General features: G+C 38.1%; 1 protein-coding gene across 18 annotated transcripts; it reads right to left on the reverse strand.

Moving 5' to 3' along the window:
* Positions 1 to 1587: 1587 nt before the first annotated feature.
* Positions 1588 to 23802, reverse strand: LOC104611510 (protein REVEILLE 6-like). Of its 18 annotated transcripts, none has more exons than XR_016077366.1 (10): positions 23461 to 23802; positions 21888 to 21945; positions 19724 to 19847; positions 19460 to 19630; positions 19232 to 19354; positions 6116 to 6225; positions 4299 to 4358; positions 3747 to 4088; positions 2456 to 2554; positions 1588 to 2168 (listed from the first exon to the last, which is right to left on the reverse strand). XR_016077366.1 is itself a non-coding variant. In XM_010278587.3 (9 exons), the coding sequence occupies exons 1-9, from the start codon at positions 23667 to 23669 to the stop codon at positions 2153 to 2155; spliced, it is 975 nt and encodes a 324-aa protein (XP_010276889.1). In that variant the 5' UTR covers positions 23670 to 23800; the 3' UTR covers positions 1588 to 2152. The 18 variants fall into 18 exon arrangements, 1 of the variants encoding a protein (XP_010276889.1); XR_016077364.1 differs by having other exon boundaries at positions 3747 to 4094; XR_016077360.1 differs by having other exon boundaries at positions 2456 to 2559; positions 3747 to 4094.
* Between the last annotated feature and the right edge of the window lie 837 nt (positions 23803 to 24639).

A 24639-nucleotide genomic window follows, 5' to 3' on the forward strand; every position in this document is an offset into this window, starting at 1 on the left:
CATACCCACCTTTCCCTTTGTAACGTCACATCACAAATGACTAGCGAAAATTGAAAATAAACTTAACACAAATTGGGGGCAAGATTACCAAGGTTTTGCACTTTACAAATTTGTATTTGTATTCCTTTCAAAATCTACAAAAACTACATCACAAGACAAGAGGGGGAGCAAAAATTTGCTTATTGATAAAATCTCCATTTGTGATGAACACCAGTGTGACATAGCAAACCCTGAATCAAGGTTCAAAAAATCGATATGCCTAATATACCCAATACACCGATAGGGGCGTATCGGGCAATATCGATACTACTTTTTTATTTTTTTTCAAAACCGGTTCAGGGGGCTGGTTTAAGACTCCACCCCCTGAACCGGTCAGACCTCCGATACACCCACTGTAAGGGCGTATCGAAGGGATCTCGAAACGATACATATCGGCCAATACGGGCTGATACGTGTTGATACTTTGAACCTTAGAAACAAATATAAGTTGCTCGCACCTGCAATGAGTCTAAAACATCATCCATTACCCACAGAAGTTATAGTTCATTTCCCTATTGAACTCAATGAGCTGCGATGACTCATTCCGAGGCGACTGTTAAGCTGTCTAGACACATCAACTATTCAGGAACCCCACCTCTGACAAGTGGCCACAGGAAAACCCGAAGGGAAATAGCCAACATGTATTGCGTGAAGATCCTCAAAGAAAATGAAACCTTGTTCTTAAAGGATCTTAGTTGACACATGGTGAAACCCCAAAGGGTCTATCTAGTAACAAATAAAGAATCGAGATTCCCTTCCTCGATAAGAAATGTCCTCATTTATATGTTTTTCTTTATAGTCTCGGAAGAACCTCTATAATAAAGGGAGACACATCACACTATACGAACCTGACCCCAAGATCCCCGGACTATATTCCCTAAACCCTCACCATAATCTCTCTAGTTTCTAAATCGAACTCACCCCTCACCCTAGTCCCCCGACTCTGATCGTTTCTCATCTTCGAAGAAGACCATCCCTTTGCCACCTTACCATCCCACCTACACTACCCTTATTTTTAATATAACAAATATACAATAGCACAACCTAATCATCTCTTCCTCTTTTTGTACGTTTCTGTTCAAAAATAAAAATCTACAACTAATACAGTGATACTGTTTGATGTATATTTGTTAATTAGCTATTCAAATACATTCATGTTATAAGAATAAGCAATGAAGCACATTGATTTGTCTGTCCATCGACATGCCCAAATTCAAATATCTATCTCTTTTTATGAATAAAAATCAAATATTAACTTTGTTGTCTAATAATCGCAAAGAATCTAAACATTGATCAAGGCCGTCAAGTCCCAAAACCAACATTTTGGAGCGAAGCTGCAAACAATCTGAAATTTCTCTGCTCTGTATCATCTTATAAGTCCCAACAGCAAACATAAGCATATTACAAAACACCATGGTGTCATAGAAATGAGATAAAATGCAAAGAAATGAAATTTCAAGCTGCAGAATATAGAAACTTGGTTATAGTCAGTTTTTCAATCACTAACAGAGTTGAAGCCATGTCCTAAGAAAACCAAAGTCCCAGGTGTTGCAATGGACTTTATTTTATTAGCTACAGATCAAAGAGATTTTATTTATATACCACAATAGTAAATCCCTCACATTAAAGCAATGCGAAGGGACAAAACAAAAAAAGTGCTTTGCACCGACTTCTACATAGAATTTACAGAAAAAAAAAAAGGTCATCCCAAATTCAAGTATTCAACACACCCCAACAGAGTCTACCACTCCTCGAGCAAGGCTACCAGTCTACATGGGATCCAGTTGTACAAGTTTTAATCTACATGTTGCAAAGTTTTTAGAACATTGTTCCCGTAAATTACACCTCACACACAAAATCTACAACAATTAGTCAAAACTTTCAAGATACAAAGCCAACTCTGTACAAGATAATTGACAGGAAACTACGGATGAATACGAGCTCAGACTGGAATATTTCTGAATTGCAAGCACATACGTTTTGACAATATGTGTCACACAGATGGCAGCAGCCAATTGACAAACTGTTGTTGACTCTAACCTTGGAAGACAAATGTACAGAAAATGGAGGATCTTCATTTTATTGACAAAAAGTTTCAAAGGGAACTCACTGATCATTCTCCCTTTGTCCTGGCATTTATCAACAGCAAGTCAGTAAAGAGTTGTTTAGAGAGGAAATAGGAAACCTATATCATGAAAAATAGGCAACTTCTGTGATACCGGAAAGGTATGATACCTCAAAAACTTCAACCAATCAGACAACCAAGCGAGTTTCAATGAATAGCAGTTAATTGGTTACCAAATGGATGATATTGGTTTATTGGCTCAGTTTTTTAGGAATGATACCTTATCAGTATCATATTCAGACTCTGAAGAATAAAGAAAGAGTTGGATACTTCAAATGTTTCTCTTCTTACCTGACTGAGGGAGTGTTGTTGGGATCATCACCCTGGAGGCTGTGATTTGAACTACCAGGTTTAGCCTTATCAGAATCAACATCATAGGATGAGAGCAACCTTCTCTATATCATGTTTAAACAATTAGATTCAAGCATAGGATTAAAAATAACGAAAAGCTCAATTTTTCTGGCAAACAACATTTCATGTGATGCACATTGAAAAGGGGTATTTACCACATAGCACATTATGACACTCAGATATGCTACAGATATGGAAGAGAAACTTTTTACACAACTATGACATCAAAAGTTGTTTGACAACAGATCCAGCTAAAATCAAGGGTAACACCATGTTGATGAACCAAAATTAATGCTTTCAAGTCTTTCCTATCTAGTTAAGATGAGATATTAACCTAAGCTTTGTTTGGAAGAAATACTAACTAGAAATCATCATCCTTTCATGTCTTGGCAGCTGCATTAGCGCTACTAGCAAGAAAAATAATTTTTTTGATCAGCTGCTAATGAAAAGAAAAAAAAAAATGTTGTTTGAGAAAACAATGAACCATGCAAGAGGGGTTTTTAGTTAGCTGGAGAAATTTAAACATAAAGGGGCATGAGGATCAGTTTAGACTTTCCTAATCATGGTTTGGTCGCTCATCTTTACTAGTAATCAGTACGTTGCATGGGGCAATTAGAGTCTGGATAAACAGTTTCATCTGCAATAGAATCAAAGCAATGGAAACCACTTCATCATTGTCATGTTGTGCACAACAAAACTAAAGGCCCCCTCAGTTAAACAAATAGTTCACTATATTCCATTTGCAACAGTTAATAGTCTAACCAATAACCATGTCAAAAAGAACATCCTACTACTCACTGGTGCATGAAAAGTACAGGTTCCTTCCTGACACATCACGTTACATCATATAATTGCATGAATGAGTGGTAGCCTAACCTCCAAGAGAAAGATAAAGGCCATTACCAAATGTTGGTCCCAGCAGTCTGGGGTCTTGGGAGGGGTAGACTGGATATGGTCCTAACCTTTGGCATTTTTTTGGAACCAAGTGGCTGCTTTCAGGCTCGAAACCACATCTCAAGCTTGCCAGCCTGAGATCGTACCAAAACACCAAGTAATGGCCCCTAAATTGTAGGAACAGGAGAATTGAGAAAAATGCCTGTCAAGATATGACTATATGAAAATGTATGCAAAAATATGGACGTCGAGGATGTAATTTCCTTTGTCAACAAGCTTGAATGCTAGCTAAACTAGTATATGATTATTGGAATCAACAGATGCTAGATAAACTCACAACTTTGCATGTAGTCAATACAGTGATGTGAGACATCTTCCAGCAATTCTCACACTTAACCACTGTATTTGAGTTGCACTGATGAAGGGAAGCATCTGATAATAGTATTGTGCTTCTAGTCACTAGCACCATATGATCCATCATGTTAAATCTGTTTGTATAAATAATTGAAGGATGTATTCCTTGGGAAGCCACTCAAGCACCACCGAGGAGATGATATTTTTTGGCTAGGCAGGATCTGGTCCCCAGGTCTCTGCTACAATCAGCAGGAGACTTACCAGAAAACCAACTGGCACCTTCACTGAAGAGATAATCTAATATTGCATCTTGCAAGCTACCACACTGAGCCTAAGAACAAATGCAACAGCCAACTACAGTTAAGTCTTTGGCCAACACATTGTTAATTATATTGAGTTACTGCAGACATACAAGGCATGCCACATAAATGGTTCCGTTCCAATTCAAGCCATAAAAAGATGAGTGCTATCAGATGATGAAACATTTAACAGGAAGAAAATGAAATGCACATGATCAGTGGACAAATTCACTTACATGATCCTCAAAATCTGGGCTTGACAAATTGATTGAGAGATTTCTCATTAACAGTAACACCTGGAAAAGGAACAAATAAGATCAAAAAATTACATTTTTTATGATAAAGGAAATTTTCACTAAAATAAAAAAGGATATTACAAAAGGTGATAATGAATCAAGAAAAGAAGGGTGGGAGTTCTTTTTTTCTTTTTTTTGCATAATGACCCCTTGACGCCTTTGTAAATCCTAGGAGGGTCTTTTTCTTTACAGTGTAAGTTAACCCAACCCAACAGACCACCCAAAACATACACTCAATGAACTTTTGATCCTTCCAACCAAAACCCTTTTCTACACAACTAACAATATATCCTAAACATTCATCAGCTACATCTGATTAGACTCTTAATTTTATACCCCCTGAAAAAAACCTACACCATCTTCCTGCCAAACCCCCATCACTAATGCACTAAGCACTTAATTGAAGTTCCAACTCCACCTGTCTTTTCAACCTCGACACACAAAGACAAAAACCTTACAGTGACCCCCCTCAATCCTTCATCATACCGACAGACAAAAGCCTCTGGATATCAATGCTTCTCCTTACAAACCTGCCCTTCTATGTATTTTTTTCCAACTCTATAAACTACGTTGCAGTTAAAAATGTTGACAAATACATGAACGCAATATTATGGTAAGATCCATCTCTTAAGCATGGACATGGAAATGTCTTCCATATGTAGTTGGAGAGTCAGATAACAAGCAGAACTGATGTAATGTAGGCTCAAGGGATACAAAAAAACTGGAAAAGACATCAATTATAGAATGACAAAGAATAAAATACTCTAACAAGTGAAAAAAGAAAATATTGATTGGAAGTTTGCATTTCTAAAAATACAAGTCCATTCCTGTTTAACATAATAAACTAAGAAAATTAGTTTTTACCCATAACAAAACTGAGATGGTTCAATCTAATCTATAGGCCACTTATTATCAAAAAAAATCTTACCTATAGACTCAGTGCCATGATGAATTGACTCAAGGAAAATTAATAAGCCAACCCAGTGTAATACAACATTTTGGTCTTAATAAGGTGAATAACCTTGTTTGGATACATCTTCTTGGCATCCTCAATCAAACCCAAGTTTCATTAGACCCCAAGTAACAAGGAACTAATCTGGAGAGCCAAGGGTGAAGAACAGCAAGTATGTTTGATCCCAACCTAACATCATCCTAAAACCCTATCCTAGTTTCCAACCTACAACATAACTGACAAAATTGAAAGCTACATATTGATTTTCATGAGAAAACAAAAGATCTTCAAGAAACCTTTTTATCACATTCCAATGGATTAAGATCATATTTTCCTCATTGACTGCATGCTGTTGTGATGCAAACATGGAAAAAAGAAAGAAACCATGAAAGAAAAGTCATGTTTCTTTTCATTTCTGAACTAGTGGTGAGTGAATTAATTTTTTGAGAGAAGATAAGTATAGTGGTGAGTGATGAAACCCAGGTTGTACATGGATGATGTATCTTATTTCAATTTTTGGTTAGTAACAGTTATTCATAATTTTAATTAATAATAATGAAGCCCATCCACAAACTTTACATAATATTGCCATATAAAGGATGCTGTATAATGCAAGATACTTCATTTTTTAGTCTAAATTTTATATCTGATACCTTGTTCATCCATGTCCTAATTGTATCTGGTAACATAGAGTAATGGATTTCAAAGTATGGTGTTAGATGTCATCATTATGCCTATTTTGGACTAGCTGGAATAATACACTAGTAACTTGAGAAGAATGGTACAGTTCTTAAAGAAGACATACAGTTTCGACATCAATTGGATCCATCTCCTTTAGTTTCTGTAAGTGGCCACTTGTTTTGGGGTCAAAGACACTACCAATGAAGCTATATACTTGAGCAAAGTCTGGCATAACTGCACCAAACAGAAAGGGACATAATTAATGCACCAAGACAAGTATAAGTAGTGCAACAATTAAAAACAATAACAAGAAACAGAGAAACAGAAACTGCAAGAACTCAGATTATATTATGGAAATTAAACTTAAAGACCATAAAGAATATGCCAAAAAGAGGGAACAATAATAATACAAGCAAGGGTGCTCCCTAGATGCACAGACAAATAAACATATCTGCATGAGCAATATCCCATGGACCAACACAACAACAAAAGACATTGTCAACAACAATCTAATGTATCGTTAACAAGGAGATCTGTAACCTCTTATTCTTTTTGGTGGAATTATATTTCCCAAGCCAGATTCTCTAAGACCACTTTAGCATGATTAAGAAAAGGAGTTTGTTTGTGTCATAGAAAATGACAAGTTAGATTCTATAGACAAGGGGTCAGCAGATCTAGATTGAACTTTAGAATTATAATCCACTATATATGCAGAAATAAACTCAATTGGAAAAATCAACTAGTGAAGTATTGAGGTTTATGCTTATTTTGTCATCTACAGTGGATGGTGACATTTATACAACATTGACAATTTTGAGCGGTAGTGTTAAGACCTAGAAATAGACCATTCTAGATAGCCAAACCCAGGCTCCTAAATTCTGTGGAACATTGGACCTTGATGCATTACCAATGTTTCCATAGCAAAATATGTAATTAAAATCAAAGGAAAGAAACCATCAGAACATAACCAGGTTCAACTTTGATGGTAGTAGCATGGGTAATCTCAGTTCATCAGGCTTTGGTCGAGTATCCATAGATAGCCTTTACTCAGTTCCCATGGGGATAGTGGACTCTACAAGGGCTGAAGTTCAAGCACCCCTGCATGGGATAACACTGCCAAAACCTGTGGTTTTAACATTTAAAAACATAGTAGAAAGAGATCCCAAGGTGCATGTGAATTGGCTAAGAAATGGAAGTCAGGGGGCATGACAATCATCATCATCCATGTCTTAACCCAACTATATGGGATCGGCTTCATGAATCCTGTTTCACCAATCCATTCTATTTAAAACCATATCCACTATTAAATTATTAGTGCCTAAACTATTCCTTAATACTTCTACCCATGTCCTTTTTGGTCTACCCCTAGCTCTTCTAGCCCCTTCCACTAGAAACAAATCACTTCTTCTAACTGGATCTGCTGGTGGTCTTCTATGCACGTAACCAAACCATCTTAGCCTACTCTCTCTCATTTTATAACTTATTGGAGCTACTCCTAGGTTTCTACAGATGGGTTCATTCCTGATCCTATCCTTTCTAGTTTTTATAGAAATATATTGAAGGAGATAAGATTTTTTTTTAATCAATAACCGATAACCTGGTGAGGAACTTGGTACATGCATACTACAGCTGATAAGATAGACAAACAAGGGATGAGCAAGGACCATTTTTTCTGGGGCACAGTTGTTAAGCATTTGAGGTTAAAGGGGGAAAACATGTAGGATTGGGGGATGAATGGACAACAGGGAAGAGGACACGTGGAGGTTGGAAGTGGTGAGTTGGTGGAAGTTTAATGGTCAAGTGAAAAGTATGAGAAAGAAGATAGGGAACAGGTGATAGCAGGTGAGTTTAAAATAGAGGGAGGAGTGGAGACCACTTTTTTAAGACTTAAGAGTTTGAGAAAGGTTTTCAAAGGGGGAAACCGAAATAGAAGATCACAAGTGGTAAATGGGAGGGCTATTACAGGATAGGGGAAATGTTTTTCAAAGGTGTTGAGATCCCATTCCCATAAGGTTAGAGACGAGAGAAGGGGGAGAGAGACTTCAAAGGAAAGCTAGATTTGGGTAGTCACAAGGTTCGAGAAAGGGAAGACAATCGCAGTGGAAGGACTTTCCGAGGAGTTTGGGTGTGGCTTGTTGCTGGTGAATAACATAGCAACAGATGAGGAAGAGGGTTTGTATTTGATCTACAAGGAAGAGCAGAAAAAATGTGTGTCAAATCAGACATCTTTCAAATGAGCAATAATCAAACCTTCACGTCAATGTGGGGGAAATAGAAGAGATTAGCAATGAGATAACAGAGGGGGAACGGGGAGTGAATCAGATTTTGGTGACAGCATCTGTGGATACCACAGAGAGACTTCCACCTAGTTCAAAATCCCTTGACATAATAGCATAGCTGAACACAGAGGTGAGTTCTACTCTTGTTTCCTCTTCTCCTGTGCCAGGGGATCTTAACAAGGAAGCAGAGGGTAAGGAAATTAGAGTTGGTGTAGAGGAGAGTTGAGGGAGGGGGTGAAGAGAAAGTTTTTTAGTAGGGAGAGAAAGTTCATATTCAGCACAGAGTGTATAATAGAAGAAGAGCGTCAGTGCAGTGAGGTGGAGGAATTGGGGCTGAAAGGGGAGGAATAAAAGTTCGGGAGTAAATAAGGGGGAGAGAAGGGGAGTTAGGGTGGACATTGAACAACCCGTGGAAAGACAGGTGGTAGTGGAGAAATCTCTTGGATTATTCTTCTTGGGTGGGGAAAATGTGGTTAGAAAAGCAACAGAACATTTTGAAAGAAGTAGAAGAGAGGAGTATAATGAAAAGAAAACAATCGGAGAAGGGGGTAAGACATAGGAGTAGGGGGGTAAACGGTATCCAAGTATCCAATTTCATATTTGATATCCGATGTAAATTAATCAAATTCAGATAAATAGATCAGGAGGAACTAGAGGAGGAAATAAGGGGGAGAGAAGGGGAGTTAGAGGGTATCAAGGGAGAGGAAGGGTCAGGGAGGGAGAACAGTAACAAGGGTAGGGTGGGCATTGAAGAACTCATGGAAAGACAAGTGGTAGTGGGGAAATATCTTGGGTTATTCTTCTTGGGTGGGGAAAATGTTGTTAGAAAAGCAATAGAACATTTTGAAAGCAATCTGGGAAGGGGGTAAGGTGTAGGAGTAGGGGTGTAAACGGTATCCGAGTATCCGATTTCAAATTTGATATCCAATGTAAATGAATCGAACTCAGATAATTCGACTAATTTAATGGTCAAATTTGAATTAAATTTTAATGCTGATTAATTTATCAAATCGAATTCAAATATAGGTTTATTCAATTCGATAAATATTCAAATTCGACTAAATACAAATATAATACATATTATTACAAAATATATATGAATATACTGTAATATAGGGCTACATGTCTTATACTCTTAATACTCTTACACCTTTTTAGAAAAAAAAAATTATTGTCTTATTTAACATAAAAAGACAAAGAACAATTAATGAATGATAAAACAGTTCAGTTGACTATTATATTCTTTTTCTTTATCGACACAATCATCCATTAACCCCTCCCTGCAACTCTCATTTTTCCTCTTTTTTTTGATAAATGATAAATGAGTGAAATTTTATTAATCCAGCAAACAAGAGTTACATGCAACCCGTGGAAAGGCACAAGATGCGATCTTTCCTTTAAAACTAATTACAGAATTATAAGTACAAAAGAAATTACACCAAAGCCCAAAATAAAGTATCCCGGAAAACCCCTTGTTTGCAAGTGAATCAGCCAATGAGTTTGCTGATCCCAGAAAACCCCTTTATCTTCTCCATTTCTCCCTTGTATTCTAACCTATTACCCCTCCTTGTCTCTGCCTCATCTCCCTCTCCCTTTCTCATTTTATCTTTCTCCCTTGTTTTCCCTGTATTTTAACTTGCAATCGAAGGTAGCATGGGGAAGAAGGGAGATAGCACCAGGTTTTGTCGAAGACATATGGGCTTCATGGCATTCCAACTTCTGTCATTTGAATCTCAACTTCTACCAGTTGTATCCATCCAAGCTCTTTCATCTCTTGCTTTCTCTGCTATTTCTCTATCTCTCATTTTTATATTTTTTCTAGGTGTTTTTTGCTTCTCTTTTCTTCTTATTCTAGCCTTTTGAGGTTTTCTTTTTTGCTCACAAGTCATAGCAATGGGGTTTTTCCTTGTGTGATTTGATTTCTAGATTTAGGATTTTCAATGTTTATACAACCAGTCAAATTTGAATCGATTTGAATATTCTAGCCTTTTGAGGTTTTCTTTTTTGCTCACAAGTCATAGCAATGGTTAGGAATGTGCTGAGAAATCACAGACCGAATGTAGTGCTGCCACCAAAGACAAAACTATAGACCTTGACCAAGATGACGGTGGATCTTTTGAAGACCATTGTTTGGTGTAACAGACTTCAATCCTTGGTCCCCTTCAAAGGCCTCTTGTTGGCCAAACATTAGAGGCAGGGAGTTGGCCAAGTTAGTTTGGAGCCGCCATAGTTTTCAAGGCATCTAGGCAATTCTAGTCACCTAATCACCTAGGCGTTTTTTTTCAATCAATTGGTGACGCCTAGGCAATAAAATTTTATAATATAAGGAATTACCTTTATATACCATTCAAAATGTATAGTAATTGAAAAAATAGCAATTCTCTTTATTAAGAACATTAAATTTCCTCTAAAAATGTGGCAAATAATCACATCTAGAAGATAAAATCTTCTACATATATTGATTTCATTATTTTCAAAAATAGCACTACTATAATAAGTATTTAATAGAACGATTTCATGTCAATTAGCAACTAAAGAAGGTTATTAACTTTATATGATAAAGATTCAAGATGGAAAGTAAAATAGCAAAAACAATGACTGTATTTTTGTTATAGAAAAAACTCTTTATATTTCTATTCTTTGATTCTTTCTTTCCTCTTTTTTCTTTTTCTCTCCTCAAAACCCTTTGATCTTTTAAATTTCAATAGTAAAACATTAAAACAAAGTATAAATGATATATATAGAATTTAGAGATGGTGAAGGCAGAATTATTGCTGACCATGATGGAGACGATGGAGAACTTTGTGGAGGCCAATCAGTGGAGAAGATTTCTAAAGGTGGAGGCGAAAAGCTTTCTGATGGAGGAACTAAAAATCAGAGGACGGACTAGTTTGAAAATCAGGGAAGCTAAGAAGGCTTTTAGTACTGCTGGTTGGGTTGGACATGGTGCAAATGGAACTAACACAGCTCTGTTAGTAACTGAAAGAGGAGATTGGACAAGGAAGCTGATTGTCGAAATTGATAAACCGAGAGGGTGGAAGGAAATTGCTGGTTCTTTGACAAAATATTTGAAGTTGAGAACAGAATATATCCTTACACCCTTTGATACGTGCAAAGCCCTGCTGGATCCACTTGAAAACAGAGTAGGAGTTGAGGCTGTATGTCTACAGGATGATTTTGGCTCAATTAATATCTTCAGGTGGTCCCCTTCTTCCAACTCAAAGGTATTCTCGATTTCAAATGGGGTGGTAGTGTGTATCGTGGGTTTACCTTTCCACCTTTGGAAGGATGAAGTTGCAGAAGCGATAGCAGTGGTAATGTGGAGCGAAATTGGAGGGTGTATTCTGGGGAGATCTCAGGTCTGCAGCTATATTGTTGAATGGAGTCAAGCCCAAGGATATTCCCAGGAATGTGAATGTAAAGGTGGAAGGTGCTTTCATGGAGGTGTGGTTGGCTTCCTCCATGGAAGCTGAACTGTGGAGGGAAGCTAGGAAGGAGGAAGATGCAAAGGTTGAAGATGAACTCTTGCGTGGCAGCAAAGGATTGGAGGACCTGCAAGGAAAGGAAAGTCATACAAAAAAGGGCGAACAAAACTTGGGAAGTTCAAAAGACTTGCAGAAGATGGAAAGTTTGAAACGTGCGCAACAAGATAGCTGTTGGGCCTCTGACAAATCTTATGCCCATGCAGTTACAAGTGGCGCCTATCCCAAACCAGCTATTACACCTGCTATTCTGCGAGAAGACCAGAAAGAATTAGGAGAATATGCTGAAAATGGGGAGATTAAACAGTTGGGGAAGGGGAAAAAGATAAAACTAGGTTTGGTGGGCCCAGAACTCTAAAAGTTGAGCCGGCTAAATCGGAAGCAGTGGGTATTGGACATTCGAAAGAAGGCCCTTATAAAAGATCAGGGGCAGAAGCTTTAAATGGGCCGCAAAAATTAAGCCCACTTAAGGCGGATCAGGTGGATACAGGGAGCCCATTTCAGGGGCCCAACCCAAAAGAAAAATACTTAAAAAGGCACGTGACTAAGCATGTGCCTTCGATAGATGGTTATTACCATCTATCTTCTTCCTCCTCAAGTGCAACAGACCGAGTAGCGGGAAGACTGAACTCTGCGCATACTGGAGTTTCAAAACAGTGGATTCCAACGGTAAGATTAGAGAAACCGTTGCCAGAAAAGCGTAATCCAAGGTGTGTTAGACGAAGTGATTCAGAGGAAAGAAGGAGGGAGCTCTCTGAGAATGAAGACTTTAGCGATTCTGAATTGGATGATTCTGAGAGTTTGGGTAGCATCAATCTCAGCAGATCAAAGGACATTTCTGAAGAAGATAACTTTGGTACGGAAGTATTATTTCAGGAGGAGGAGGGAGCTGATTCTCAAAGTTCTGAGGGAGGCCCGAAGAGTATATGATGGAACGGCAGAAGGCAACTACGGTTATGGGTTTGGAAGGAAAAGACTCTACCGGATTGGTCTGTAATGTATCGCCTAAAGCCAGACAGCAGTGGAAGACTAACTCAGTTGCGGAAGTTGACAAGTTGTTGATCTCCCATGAAAAATCCCCTAAGCAGATCAAACCACAGGAGATAGGATTAGACTTGCCTCCCTATGCCAGTCTTGTTCCCTTGGAATAAGCTCATTTGGTTCCCAGCAATGGAAGGCACTTTTGTCCATTCGGTTTTAGTTACTGATGCTTTTCCTGTGGTTGAAACAGATACTCCAGCACCAAGAGGAATCTTTAGGCGAGGAGGAAAACAGAGAGCTTAGCACTGGTGAAGGTGAGAGGAGTGAGGGAGAGTTGGAGGTTAAGAAAAAGCAGGAGGAAGAGTTAGAAAGAATATGGAAGCAAATTTGTGCATTATTGGAGGAGTATAAAGCAAAGGAGGAGGGGTTAGATGGTAGGGAACCTGAAGCAAATCCTCAAAACAAGGAGAGTTACAGAAGTTCTAGGTTGCGGGGGAGGTGGGTGAAGTCAGTGGGTCGGCTAAAAAGATAGAGGGGAATGTGAGAAGGAAAAAGAAAAAGAGATCAGAAGTGGAGAGACTAATATCAGATATAGAGGGTGATATTGAGTTTAGTGGAAGGGGAGAGAGAAGGAAGGGTTCTTTGTGAGATGGAACCAGGTTGATTAGCTCCCTCATGGGGAGCCTTGGGAGGGATAGTGACCTTGTGGAGGGACGATGTTGTAGAATCCATGGAAGAACTTATAGGGAGATTCTCTGTGTCTTTAAAATTCAGAAATGTGGAAGACGGATTCATTTGGGTGTTAACTAATGTCTACAGGCCAAATGGTTATAGAGAAAGGAAGGAAATGTGGGAGGTATTGTATGGAATTCAAGGCTTGTGGGATGGCCCGTGGTACCTGGAGGGGGGGGGGGGGGGGGGGGGGGGGGGGGGGGATTTCAACATAATCTGGTTTTGTAATGAATCAAATACTTTTTTTTTTTTGATAAATTGTAATGAATCAAATAATCCCCAAAGATCGATTACTACAAGCATGAGAAATTTCAATGAATTAACACCTGTGGTCTAAAGGAATTACCCCTTCTACATGCTAATTTTACATGGTCCAATTTCCAAGAAAACCCCCTTTGCTCCAAACTTGATAGATTCCTTTTTAATGTAGAGTGGGAGGACCATTGGAGGAATTTGGTGGCTAGAACCCTTCCCAGAGTTACATTTGATCACTGCCTATCCTATTAGGTCAAGAAACTCTAGGCTTTGGGCCATGACCCTTTAGATTTGAGAACATGTGGCCGACTCATCTGGACTTTGAACGAAAGGTTGGTGAGTGGTGGAATGAAGACTTGAGAAGGGTAAAGTGGAAAGGTGTAAGGTTCCACAAAAAAGTTGAAGAGATTGAGAGCTAGGATCAAAGAGTGGAATCGGGAGCATTTTGGAAGGGTAGAGGATCAAAAGAATATTTTGATGTCTAGGATTGATGAGCTAGACTCCAAAGAATCCCAAAGAACTATGAATGAGCAAAAATGGAATTTGAGAAGTAGCTTAGGGAATTGGAAGAAGTTCTTCTTAGAGAGGAGATTTCCTGGAGGCAAAAGTCAAGACACAAATGGATTAAAGAAGGGGACGGCAATACAAAATTTTTCCATGTGTTGGCTAATGGGAGGAGAAGAAAAAACTGTGGCCAAATTAGAAGTGGATGGGGAGGAAGTCACAAATCAAGATGAGATAGCCAAAGTGTTGGTGGATCACTTTAAATCAATTGCAAGGAAACCATTGAATAATAAACTAAGGCTGGAAGGTCTAGATTGGCCTAGGCTGTCTAAAGAGCAAACAAACTGGTTAGAGAGAAGTTTTGAAGAGGAAATTAGGCATGCAGTGTTTTCAATGGACAGATCCAAAGCCCCTGGGCCAAATGGCTTCACCATGGTTTTTTATCAAGACTGCTGGAATGTAGTAAGAGAAGACCTTTGTGCTGTGTTTAAGGAATTTGAGGATAATAACAAAGTAAGCCCTGGAGTTAATGCCACTTTCATAGCTCTAATCCCTAAGAAGAAAGAAGCAAAAAATCCTAAAGATTTTAGGTCGATCAATTTGGTGACTAGCATTTACAAAATCCTGGCTAAAGTGTTATCTTTGAGGATTAAAGTAGTGCACCTCCATCATTAGTCAAGCCTAGGGAGCATTCGTGCCTAATGGCTAATGAATGTGTGGAGGATATGAGAAAGTCCGGAAAGCAAGGTTTTGTTTGTAAGATGGATTTAGAAAAGGCCTATGATCTTGTGGATTGGAGTTTCTTATTAGAGGTCCTAGGGTGTTGTGGGTTTGGAGTTAGATGGTGTAATTGGATAAAGAGCTGCATAAGTTCTTGCCATTTTTCGGTCTTGGTTAATGGGGTAGTCAAGGATTTCTTCCCAACTTTTAGAGGGTTAAGGCAAGGTGACCCCCTTTCCCCTTTCCTCTTTACCCTAGTTGCAGATGCTTTCAGTGGTTTGATCTCCAAGGCAAACATGGAAGGAGTAGTGAGAGGTTGGAGGATAGGAAGGAACGGGATTAGGGTGACCCACTTATAGTTTGCTGATGACCTAATAATTTTATGTGAAGGGGGTGATAGAAGAACAGTAAGTAATCTCAAATCTTTGATAAAGCGCTTTGAGAGAGTATCAAATCTTAAAATAAACATGGAAAAGAGTTGTGTAGTGGGTGTGAATCTGGATGAGAGGACTATTGAGTCTATGGCTGAGTGTCTAGGTTGTCCCATTTCCTCTTGGCCCTTACAGTATTTAGGTCTACCTCTAGGAGCCAACCCTAAGGAGAGCACCTTTTGGGCCCTGGTTCTGGAAAAGTTTGAGAAAAGGTTAGCCTCGTGGAAAAGGAACTACATTTCTTTAGGGGGTAAGGTATCATTACTAAAAGCTTCCTTAGCAAATCTGTCGATTTATTACTTCTCTGTGTTTAGGATTCCTGTTAGGGAGGCCAAGAAGTTGGAGAAATTAATGAGAAATTTTCTTTGGGAGCCAGGGGAGGAAAAAAATGATCACTTAATAAATTGGGGAATAGTGTGTAGGAGGAAAGGGGAGGGTGGGTTGGGACTGGGGAACTTAGTTTTGAAGAATAAAGCACTCCTAAGAAAATGGTTGTGGAGATGGCCCTTAGAATAGGAGAAACTATGGCATGAGGTCATAGATAGTATACATGGCAGTTCGGGAAATGGATGGGATGCTGGTGTATCGCGTCGAGCCACGTTGGCAACTCCTTGGAAAGCAATTCAGAGTATTCTCCCTTTTTTCCTCAATTGTATCAGGTATGATGTCAATTCCGGTACTTCTGTTTTGTTCTGGGAAGACATCTGGGTGGGCAATTCTACCCTTAAGGACAGTTTCCCTTTTCTCTTTTCCCTTTCTTGCTACAAGGGTAAAGCAATCTCTCACTTTCTCCCAACATCTGTTTCTCCATCCTCTCTGAATTGGGACTTTGGGTTTCGTAGGGGCTTGAGGGATCATGAACTCTCTTGTGTTTCAGACCTTTTGTCACTACTTGAAAGTGTTTTTCTGGACCCTTTAAGATCTGATGTGAGACCTTGGTCCCCCAATCCAAAAGGTTACTTCACATGTGCCTCCTTTAAGACCCTTTGCTCTCCCTCGGGACGAGTGGGTTTCCCAGCTAAGGAGATTTGGTCTAAACTTGTACTTCCTAAAATTATTATTTTCTGCTAGGAGGTGTTCTATAGGAAAATCAACACTTCAGACTTATTGCAAAAGAGAAGGCCTTCTATGTGCCTGTCTCCTAATTGGTGTGTACTTTGCAAGGCTAATGATGAGGATTGTTCTCACTTACTTGTAACCTGTTCTTTTTCTGACGCTATTTGGGGTTGGATCTTTGCTTTGTTTGGTTGCAAATGTAATTTGACCACAGTCGTAGATCAGATCTTTGACCCTTCCTTCTTTGTGTGGCCCACAAAAATTGGTAAAACAATGTGGAGGTGCATTAGAGCTGCTGCTTTGTGGACAATTTGGGAAGAAAGAAATGCGAGGATTTTCCAAGAGAAAGAGAGAAATATTCAAAACATAAGGGATTGCATTTTGACCAAGGCAATCCATTGGCTGAGATCATTGGATTCCTTTAAAATATATTCCTTTAATGACATTTGGAGGAACTGGATTGCTGTGGCTAGTAGCAATAACAGGAAGAACAGGGTACCAGCTGTGTGGGTGCCTCCTTCACAAGGATGGACAAAGCTGAATTTTGATGGTAGCAGCCAAAGAAATCCGGGTCCATCAGGGATAGGTGGGGTGCTGAGAAATAAAGATAGTAATATATTAGCTTTATTCTCAGGCTCCATGGGTATAGGAGACTCTATTAGAGCTGAGCTTCTAGCGGCAGTACAAGGTATTCAGATTGCAAACCAGTTAGGAGTTCAGAATTTGCTTATTGAAGGAGACTCCAAAGTCGCTGTGGGTTGGTTAAAAAATCCAGCTTCAGTTATTTGGTGCTACAAGGATATTATGAGGAAAGCTAACTGGTTTTCAAGGAACATGACTGTTAATTATCAGTGGGTGGGTAGAACAACTAATACCATAGCAGATGGGTTAGCTAAGCAAGGGGTATCAAGGGAACGTTTAATCTGGGCAGCTCTGTAAACTTTCATTTCCTAGTCTGATGTAGTACTTTGTTGTTGTTGTGTAGAGGTACCAGCTCGTGCCTCTCCTTTGGGCAAGCTGTATTGCAATTTCATTCTGATTATCATGAATAAATTATTAATCATTTATCAAAAAAAATGATATATATAGCATATAATAAAATGTATTAACACACATATTAATAAGATACAACAATATAAATGATATTTTATAAGGGACCCATCTTGTCATTTTTGTCGCCTAGGCAAGCACATAGTTGCCTAGAGGGATGCCTAGTCGCTTAGAGGGATGCCTAGTCGCCTAGAGGGTGTCTAGTTGCTACAAGTCAAGGTGTTTGGGCAAGGTAAGACGCCCGGCTAAGGGTGTCAAGTCGCCTAAGCGACACCTAGGCAACACCTTGACGATTATACTGAATTGTTAACCTCTAGCTATCTACTGGAATGTTTGGAAGGAGAGAAATAGAAAAGCATTTGAAGACATGGCATGGAGCTTAGAGAGGATGGTGATGGCTGTAGGTAAATCCAATGAATTAAAAGGTGTGCCTCAGTTGCACCTAGGCGCTCAAGCGAGGCACATTTTAAGGTATGTGCCTCGCTTGGGTCCTAGGCACAGCATTTTCAAAAGGCATGTGCCTTTTGTTCTTTTTTGAACCTAATGGCTGGGCTGGAGGCTCCACCCCCGGCCCCCAACCAAGCCCCTCGAGGCAAGCCCAAACAAATACATGTTAGTAAAATACCTTCTTAAACAACAATTAACATTATAAAATCATTTATTTTTGTGTAAGGATTAAGAATTTAAGATCCTAACATGGATTTGCTTGGGCTTGCCTCAAGGGGCTTGGTACAAAGGCGGCTCGTAGAATTAGGAATGCAAGATGTTTTACATCACATAAGCTATTTGATTTTATTTTTAAATTTTCATTGAATGTGCTTTACATGTTATGCTTATGTATTTTAATTTTAGATAATAGGTTTTTTAAAACATTTGTTTTAAAATTTAAGGTTATATTTTTTTATTAATATTATGCTTAATATTTTTAGTTTTTATTTGCATTTTTTGAATTTTCTGACATTTTTTTAATTTATTTTGGCATTTGTGCATTTTTGTGCCTTGCTTCAAAAAGGCATGTACATTGCCATGTGCCCACCTTGTGCTTTTTTTGCACCTTGTGCTTTTAAAACACTGTGTAAATCAGTTTCAATTTGAGCTTTGATTATCCCAGAATTTGAATGTGTCAACAAAGAGGAGCTTGGGGACAAAACTAAGGATATTTAAGGATGGTAATTTGTATAATTGTATTTGGGTTGATTTTTTGAGTTGTACCTTTTTTTGTCATAAAAATAAAATTTATTAAAAAGAAAAATAAACGACAGATTTTTTGAGTTGTATCTTTTGTTCTTATTTGTTGGGAGGTGTTGCCTCAACACCTTATTAGTCTGTACTATTTTATTTTATTTTTAATGAAATTTTTCCTTTTACCATAAAAAAAAAAAACGGCTGGTTAAAATATGCTAGTCCATATATGGGAGTGCTAGGCAATTAATGCTTGAACATAAAGCATTCTTTTGTAATAAACAATAAGGTTTCACTGTAAACAATTAAAAATTTATAAAAAAAAAAAAAAGAACAGCACAAAAAAGTGAAGGGAATTCTAGATAGACGCCAACACCCTATATTTTCTTTTCATCACAGGGTGGTGATGGGAATTGCACAAAGTTTGACTGTTAACAATCAAAAAAATGGCAAAACAAGAAAGGAAATGTTAGTTTAGTTGGACTTGGGGCATCTTCACTCTCAAAATTCATTTCAGTTATACTTATTTTTTCTCAAACAATGATATTTGCATAAGGAAAGAGTTTACCCCTCAGTGGTGGGCCTTGATTCCCTTGATCAGTTCTTTCACAGGTTGGCCATCTCCTTGGAGTGCTTTCAGTGCTACTGCAACAATTGTTTAGTGCTGTAGGCATGGCGGATCCCATATTATCTGGAAAAATAACAGAGCTGAATACTATTTCTGCACAAGGACCAGTGTATCTGAAAAGGGCAATACATTTACCATAATAGAGACCAGGTCAGGAAACAGTAGAACCTTTTGCCATGTGTGACACATTAACTGGTGGAGAAGAATTATGAACCCAGGATGTTGCACCTCTAATAGGATACCCAAGCATTGATGATGAATCTGGCCTAAGGATATATCCTGGTTCAAGCAGGGCAGAAGAAGACTGGAATGCTCCTGTGACTTGTGAGAGAACTGGAGCTGCAGTGTTTAAGAGAATATGACAGATTTCATTTAAGTTTCTAAATTAAGAAACTAAGCAGAACAGTTCTGAAATCTGAACCATATACTAACCATTTTTGGAGGCTTTCTGTGGGTAGGGATGAGCTGCTTTTCTCTTAGGCCGAGGTGGAGGTACATGTTCGCTTGTTCCATTTTTCTGGACTTTCAGAAAGTACTTTTGTGCATGGCTGCGTATCTGCAAACACTACACCTTAATATCCAAATATAGGCTATATAACCAAATACATGATAAACTTCCTTGAAAGACATTCGCATGCATGTAAATGAGGTGCTAAACAAGCTGAGCTATCTTTGTGATGGATATTTTATCATGTATACAATTTCTTGTTAAGATGAATATTTCATGATCCAGCATGATAGCTCTATGCTCTCTGTAGTGCATTTTAATAATGTATAACCACTGGTGCAAGAAACTCCTTTTGAAGACTTCTTGTGAAAAGTGAATCAATGGGGAAAACGACATCTCCATGTCATAAATTTGAGAAACCTACTAATGAGAACAGTGAAATCCCATATTTGGGCATACTTTTTTTTTGTTAAAAAACAACAAAGTACTTGGGTAATTTTTTGAAAAAAGTTGTAAATGTATCTATCAATTCACTGATCATTAATGGTTCTAAAACCACTTAGCCTAAGTTACATGCAATAGCTCATACAAAACAGACATTCATTTTTAACCAAAAAAGGGTTATGCACTATATCAATGTGTTTAACCTATGGTTGATCCAGCCAGTTAGTTAACCCATCATCCAATAAGTCCAGGTTCATTCTACCCCAAACCTGAAGATAGGCCAAAAGAATTGTTGATTTTGGTTAAAACCTGTCAACCCAGATGGTTAAACCAGTGAACCATTCAAACCATTCATGGGTCATGATTCAAATGAATAAATAAATACTAAGTTGAAATGCTTAAGGTGTAATAATAATAAAAATAATAATGTATGACAAACTGTTTAAAAACAAGGACGGAGGCTGAAAAAGAGAAGAGGGGAGATGGAGATGTGAGTCAGATTGAGAGGAGAGAGAGAGAAGTGAAATGCTGACAACATGAAACAAAGGCCACTGGTGATGCAACAACTCTAATGGCACATGATAGGAAGAGGAGGAGAGAGAAAGAGACATATACAGGCAACATCCACAAAAACAATAATGTCTCCAGCAGAAGTGATGACTAAGGTAAGTCCTCTCCACCCTCCCCTTCTGCCACCTACTTTTTCTTTATAAGACACAACTTTACCTAATATTCCTATTTATGAATTACCATTAAAAGTAAATGAGTTTCCAAGGCTTCTCTACCTTCTCTACAAGTATAATTACAACACAGGTATTTATAGATAAATGTAATACCCCTTTATAAAGAATTTTTGTTTTCCCTTTATTGAATCGCCCAAGATTTAGCAACCCAATATGAATGCTTTCTTGAACAAATATTTACTCTTTCAATATTTGCTTCATTTGTAAGGTCATCCCATAACCTCTTAGAATAAATTAATTGATTCCTGATTTTTTCCACCATCCCACCCAATGAATCATTAGGATTCATTTTCAATAAAATCTTCTATAGTCACAAGTTTTGTTGTTCTCATTTCTTTTCAATTAATGGCTATGTCATGTAGGTTCCAGATTGAAGTGGTAGCCTCAGGGCCCAATATAATTGAGACAAGATTAGATGATGATGATGACGATGACCTACATTATTCTACCTCGACTTTTATATTTATAATATATACCTATATTATTCTTCCTCCATTGATTTGATCGGTTTAATGGACACCAGAGCCACGGTTAAAGTGAATCAATATTCCTGGAATTGAATGAAATCCCATTAACACCGGCACAAACAAATTAGTGGCTTTGGGAAAAGCCACAATGATAATCTAACATGGGTTGGTTCTCTCATGCTAAGGAACAAATGTTTATGCAGCTTCAAAGAAAAATGCATAATCAAAAGTCAATAATTTATCCTCATTAGCATGCAAAATAATCTTCGCAATTTGACAGTAACTTGAGACCTATAGTGAAGCATTTGCAATTTGGCACGGTTATTGTCATTCAAGTTATGCTACTATATAACTAGAGAAGACATGAAAAGAAATTAAAAAAAAAAAGGAACTGAAGAAACTCCCTTTCTTTCCTAACTATATAAATGGAAAAGACTGGAGGCAGGTCAAAATAATCTTTGCAAGGGGATAATAACCATGCACTTCAAGCATACCTGGATAACAGTCTTCGACCCAACAAAAGCTTCAATCTTCTTCCAGTCACGATCAAAGCTGAAATGACCATGGAACAGAAGTAACTTCAGAATAGTCATCATCATCTTCAGTAAACAAAGAACAGAGATCCCAAACTCAAGGGAAAACAAATGATCTCAACCTTAGATGAAGCTCTCTTGCAGAATCCTATCTACCACCTAAAGGTCACTGACCAAGTAAACACTTCAACTAAAGTTTGAATGTTAAAAATGGTGCTAGAAGGATTTGTCATGGTCAAGCCAGAGATATGGAGAACGCCTCTTAAAGAAGCCTCTGTTCAAGGTATTACTGAAGTAGAGTTTTTCCATTTGTAAACTGCTTCCAAAACTCACTACAACCTTCATATTCTATAATCATGAATTCATGACCATGCTTCTTGCATTATTAGTTACCCCTCTTTCTCCATGACTTTGAAGGGCACATTTAATAGCTTGTCTGCATGCTGGATGTTCTGAAAACTGGGATCATATCAAAAATTGCATAATGGACTGAATATGAATTGTATTGTAAACCATAAGGTTATTTGAGATTTTTTCAAGTTTTGAGAACATTTAGCCTATAGATTTAAATATATATTATTTATATATAAAGAGATCCTACTCCATTCTCAGTCCAGATTTATTATATGAGTAAATTAATACAACAAAGTTTACCACTTGCACATATAAGCGTGAGATGATATAATCAAGTGTGACTTCAAAGTCAATTAACCCAGATAAAAGAGAAGTTTAACAAACAAATGATGAAAAATAAACTCAAAAGGTATTTAAATAGGTTTGGATAATCCAAATAAGCCTTTTTTTTCTTGAGAATAAAGTAACTAGACCTAAATATGTCTTACTCTGGTTGAGATCATACGTCCATTGGAAATCATACAATTAATTCACTGCATCCAGTGACTATCAGGGAACCAAAAGTAGTGTAGCAGTGAAGTATAGGACTCTAGGTTGGAAAAATAATGTAAAATGACACATCCTGCATTGACTGAGAAATTGAAATATGTTTTTTAATCCAAGTATCTACCTTTTCTGCGACTGGAGCTCAATAGTACGGCTTCAGATATTCACCAAAAAAAAGAGTCGAGAAATTCATTTGTATCAACTATGACGAAAAAGATGTTGGTTTCAGATGATGTAACAACAAACATATTGGCAAAATGAACAAGGGCTTAAAACATCGGGCTGTGGCAAGCACGGGCTCACTTGAGTAAGAAAAACCCTAAACACAATCAACAGAAATTAAGAACCATAGGAGTCCCGCCATTTCTCTGAAACGTCTTTACCCCTGACAGCTATCAAAAACCCTAATAGCTTCTGCTTAAAACCCGGAATCATTTCTCAATTTCTCAGTTTAGATTGTGTCCGGTGAGGGAGGAAAGACAAGAACAGCTTAGAACCCCCAGTTTTAGACCAGAAAAACCAAAAATCTCATTTGAAACACACAAAACACCTAATTGACAAACCAAATACAAAGCAGCGGAAGACATGACGGAGGATGCAAGAAGAGGAGCAGTGGGCTTGATGAGATACGCACAGTTGCAAAGCTTCTAGAAACTTGTCGTGCTCTTGTTCAGTCCAGCTCTCTCGGGATTTAGTGATGGTGTAGGGCTTCCTAATCTTCTTAGCCGGGTCGTCTGATGGAGTTGTGGTTGGTGCCAAAGAGCCGAGGCCGGGGAGCGCCATTTCCATGGGATCTAAGAACAAACCGTCGGATGGATTTGGGTTTGGATTTACAGAAACCATGTATATGTTCTTCCCAATCAACTCCTTAGTTCTGATGCTGCAGCTTCTTCTTTATTAGTTGTTCTCGTCGGAGCAGATCAGCAGAGAAGGATGTTGTTCCAGCCGAATTTATTAACCATTTAATTTTCATTTATATAGAGAGAGAGCATGAGAGATAGTCAGGTAGAGATAAGGGGGTGGGACGTGGTGAAACCGTCCTCACCAATTTCTGGCTATCTGCCGTACACATCTCCATCGCATCGATGGAGGGATGTAGATTAGGGTTGGTATCGTGTCGGGAGGCTGTTTGATGGATGGGAGGTTGATTGATTGATATAAATGAAAGGCAGATGTGAACCGCACAAAGAAAAGAGTCTACCCACCTCGAGGAAATGGGTCCCACCCCGCAGGGAATCAGCTACGGGTGATCTAACCGCGCGCGAATCAGACGGCTGAATTGTTTCAGTGAGGCTTTAATCAGTTATTGATTCTAACTAACTAAAAGTAATTCGTACATCAAATTTAGACACGAAAAAGAGTCCAGTAGTATCTCTGTTCACAATTTTAAACTTTGTTGGTATATTTATCAAGTTCTGCTACAGGAAGCACTCTCACTCAAGAATTAAGGATCCGTTTGGTTTACGGTCGGAATCGAAACTGCAACATTGAAATTTGAAATCCTGTTTTGTTTGGTTGAGATGGGAAATTTTTTTTTGATAAGTGGTTGAGATGGGAATTGGAGTCAAATTTGAATTCATAGTGTTTGATTTATGGTAAATTGCATATTATTACACTCAAATTTGGGGTAATCTCATTTTAATACACAAAGTTCAAAACATGCCGCTTCAACTCCTAAAAACTTTCCGTGTAGTCCCCCATTGTTATCAATTTGTCAACTATTTGTATCAGGTAATTATATCTATGATTTAAAACTTTTAAAATATTAAAACTAACTTTCAAAAGAAGGCATTTTAAGATTAAACCGAGTGTT

The sequence above is a fragment of the Nelumbo nucifera genome, chromosome 6 (assembly GCF_055504915.1).
Source record: "Nelumbo nucifera cultivar China Antique chromosome 6, China Antique-T2T, whole genome shotgun sequence".
NCBI classification, from domain to species: Eukaryota; Viridiplantae; Streptophyta; class Magnoliopsida; order Proteales; family Nelumbonaceae; genus Nelumbo; species Nelumbo nucifera.

Bases quoted from the DNA above. Each gene is read 5' to 3' on its own strand.
- LOC104611510 (XM_010278587.3), bottom strand. From the start codon at position 23,669: ATGGTTTCTGTAAATCCAAACCCAAATCCATCCGACGGTTTGTTCTTA. The intron at 6,226-19,231 runs GTAAACTCTTTC...TGTTTGGTGCAG, and splicing joins TCAAGGCCCACCACTGAGGG to TTATGCCAGACTTTGCTCAA. The intron at 4,359-6,115 runs GTATGTCTTCTT...TTCCTTTTCCAG, and splicing joins ATCCAATTGATGTCGAAACT to GTGTTACTGTTAATGAGAAA.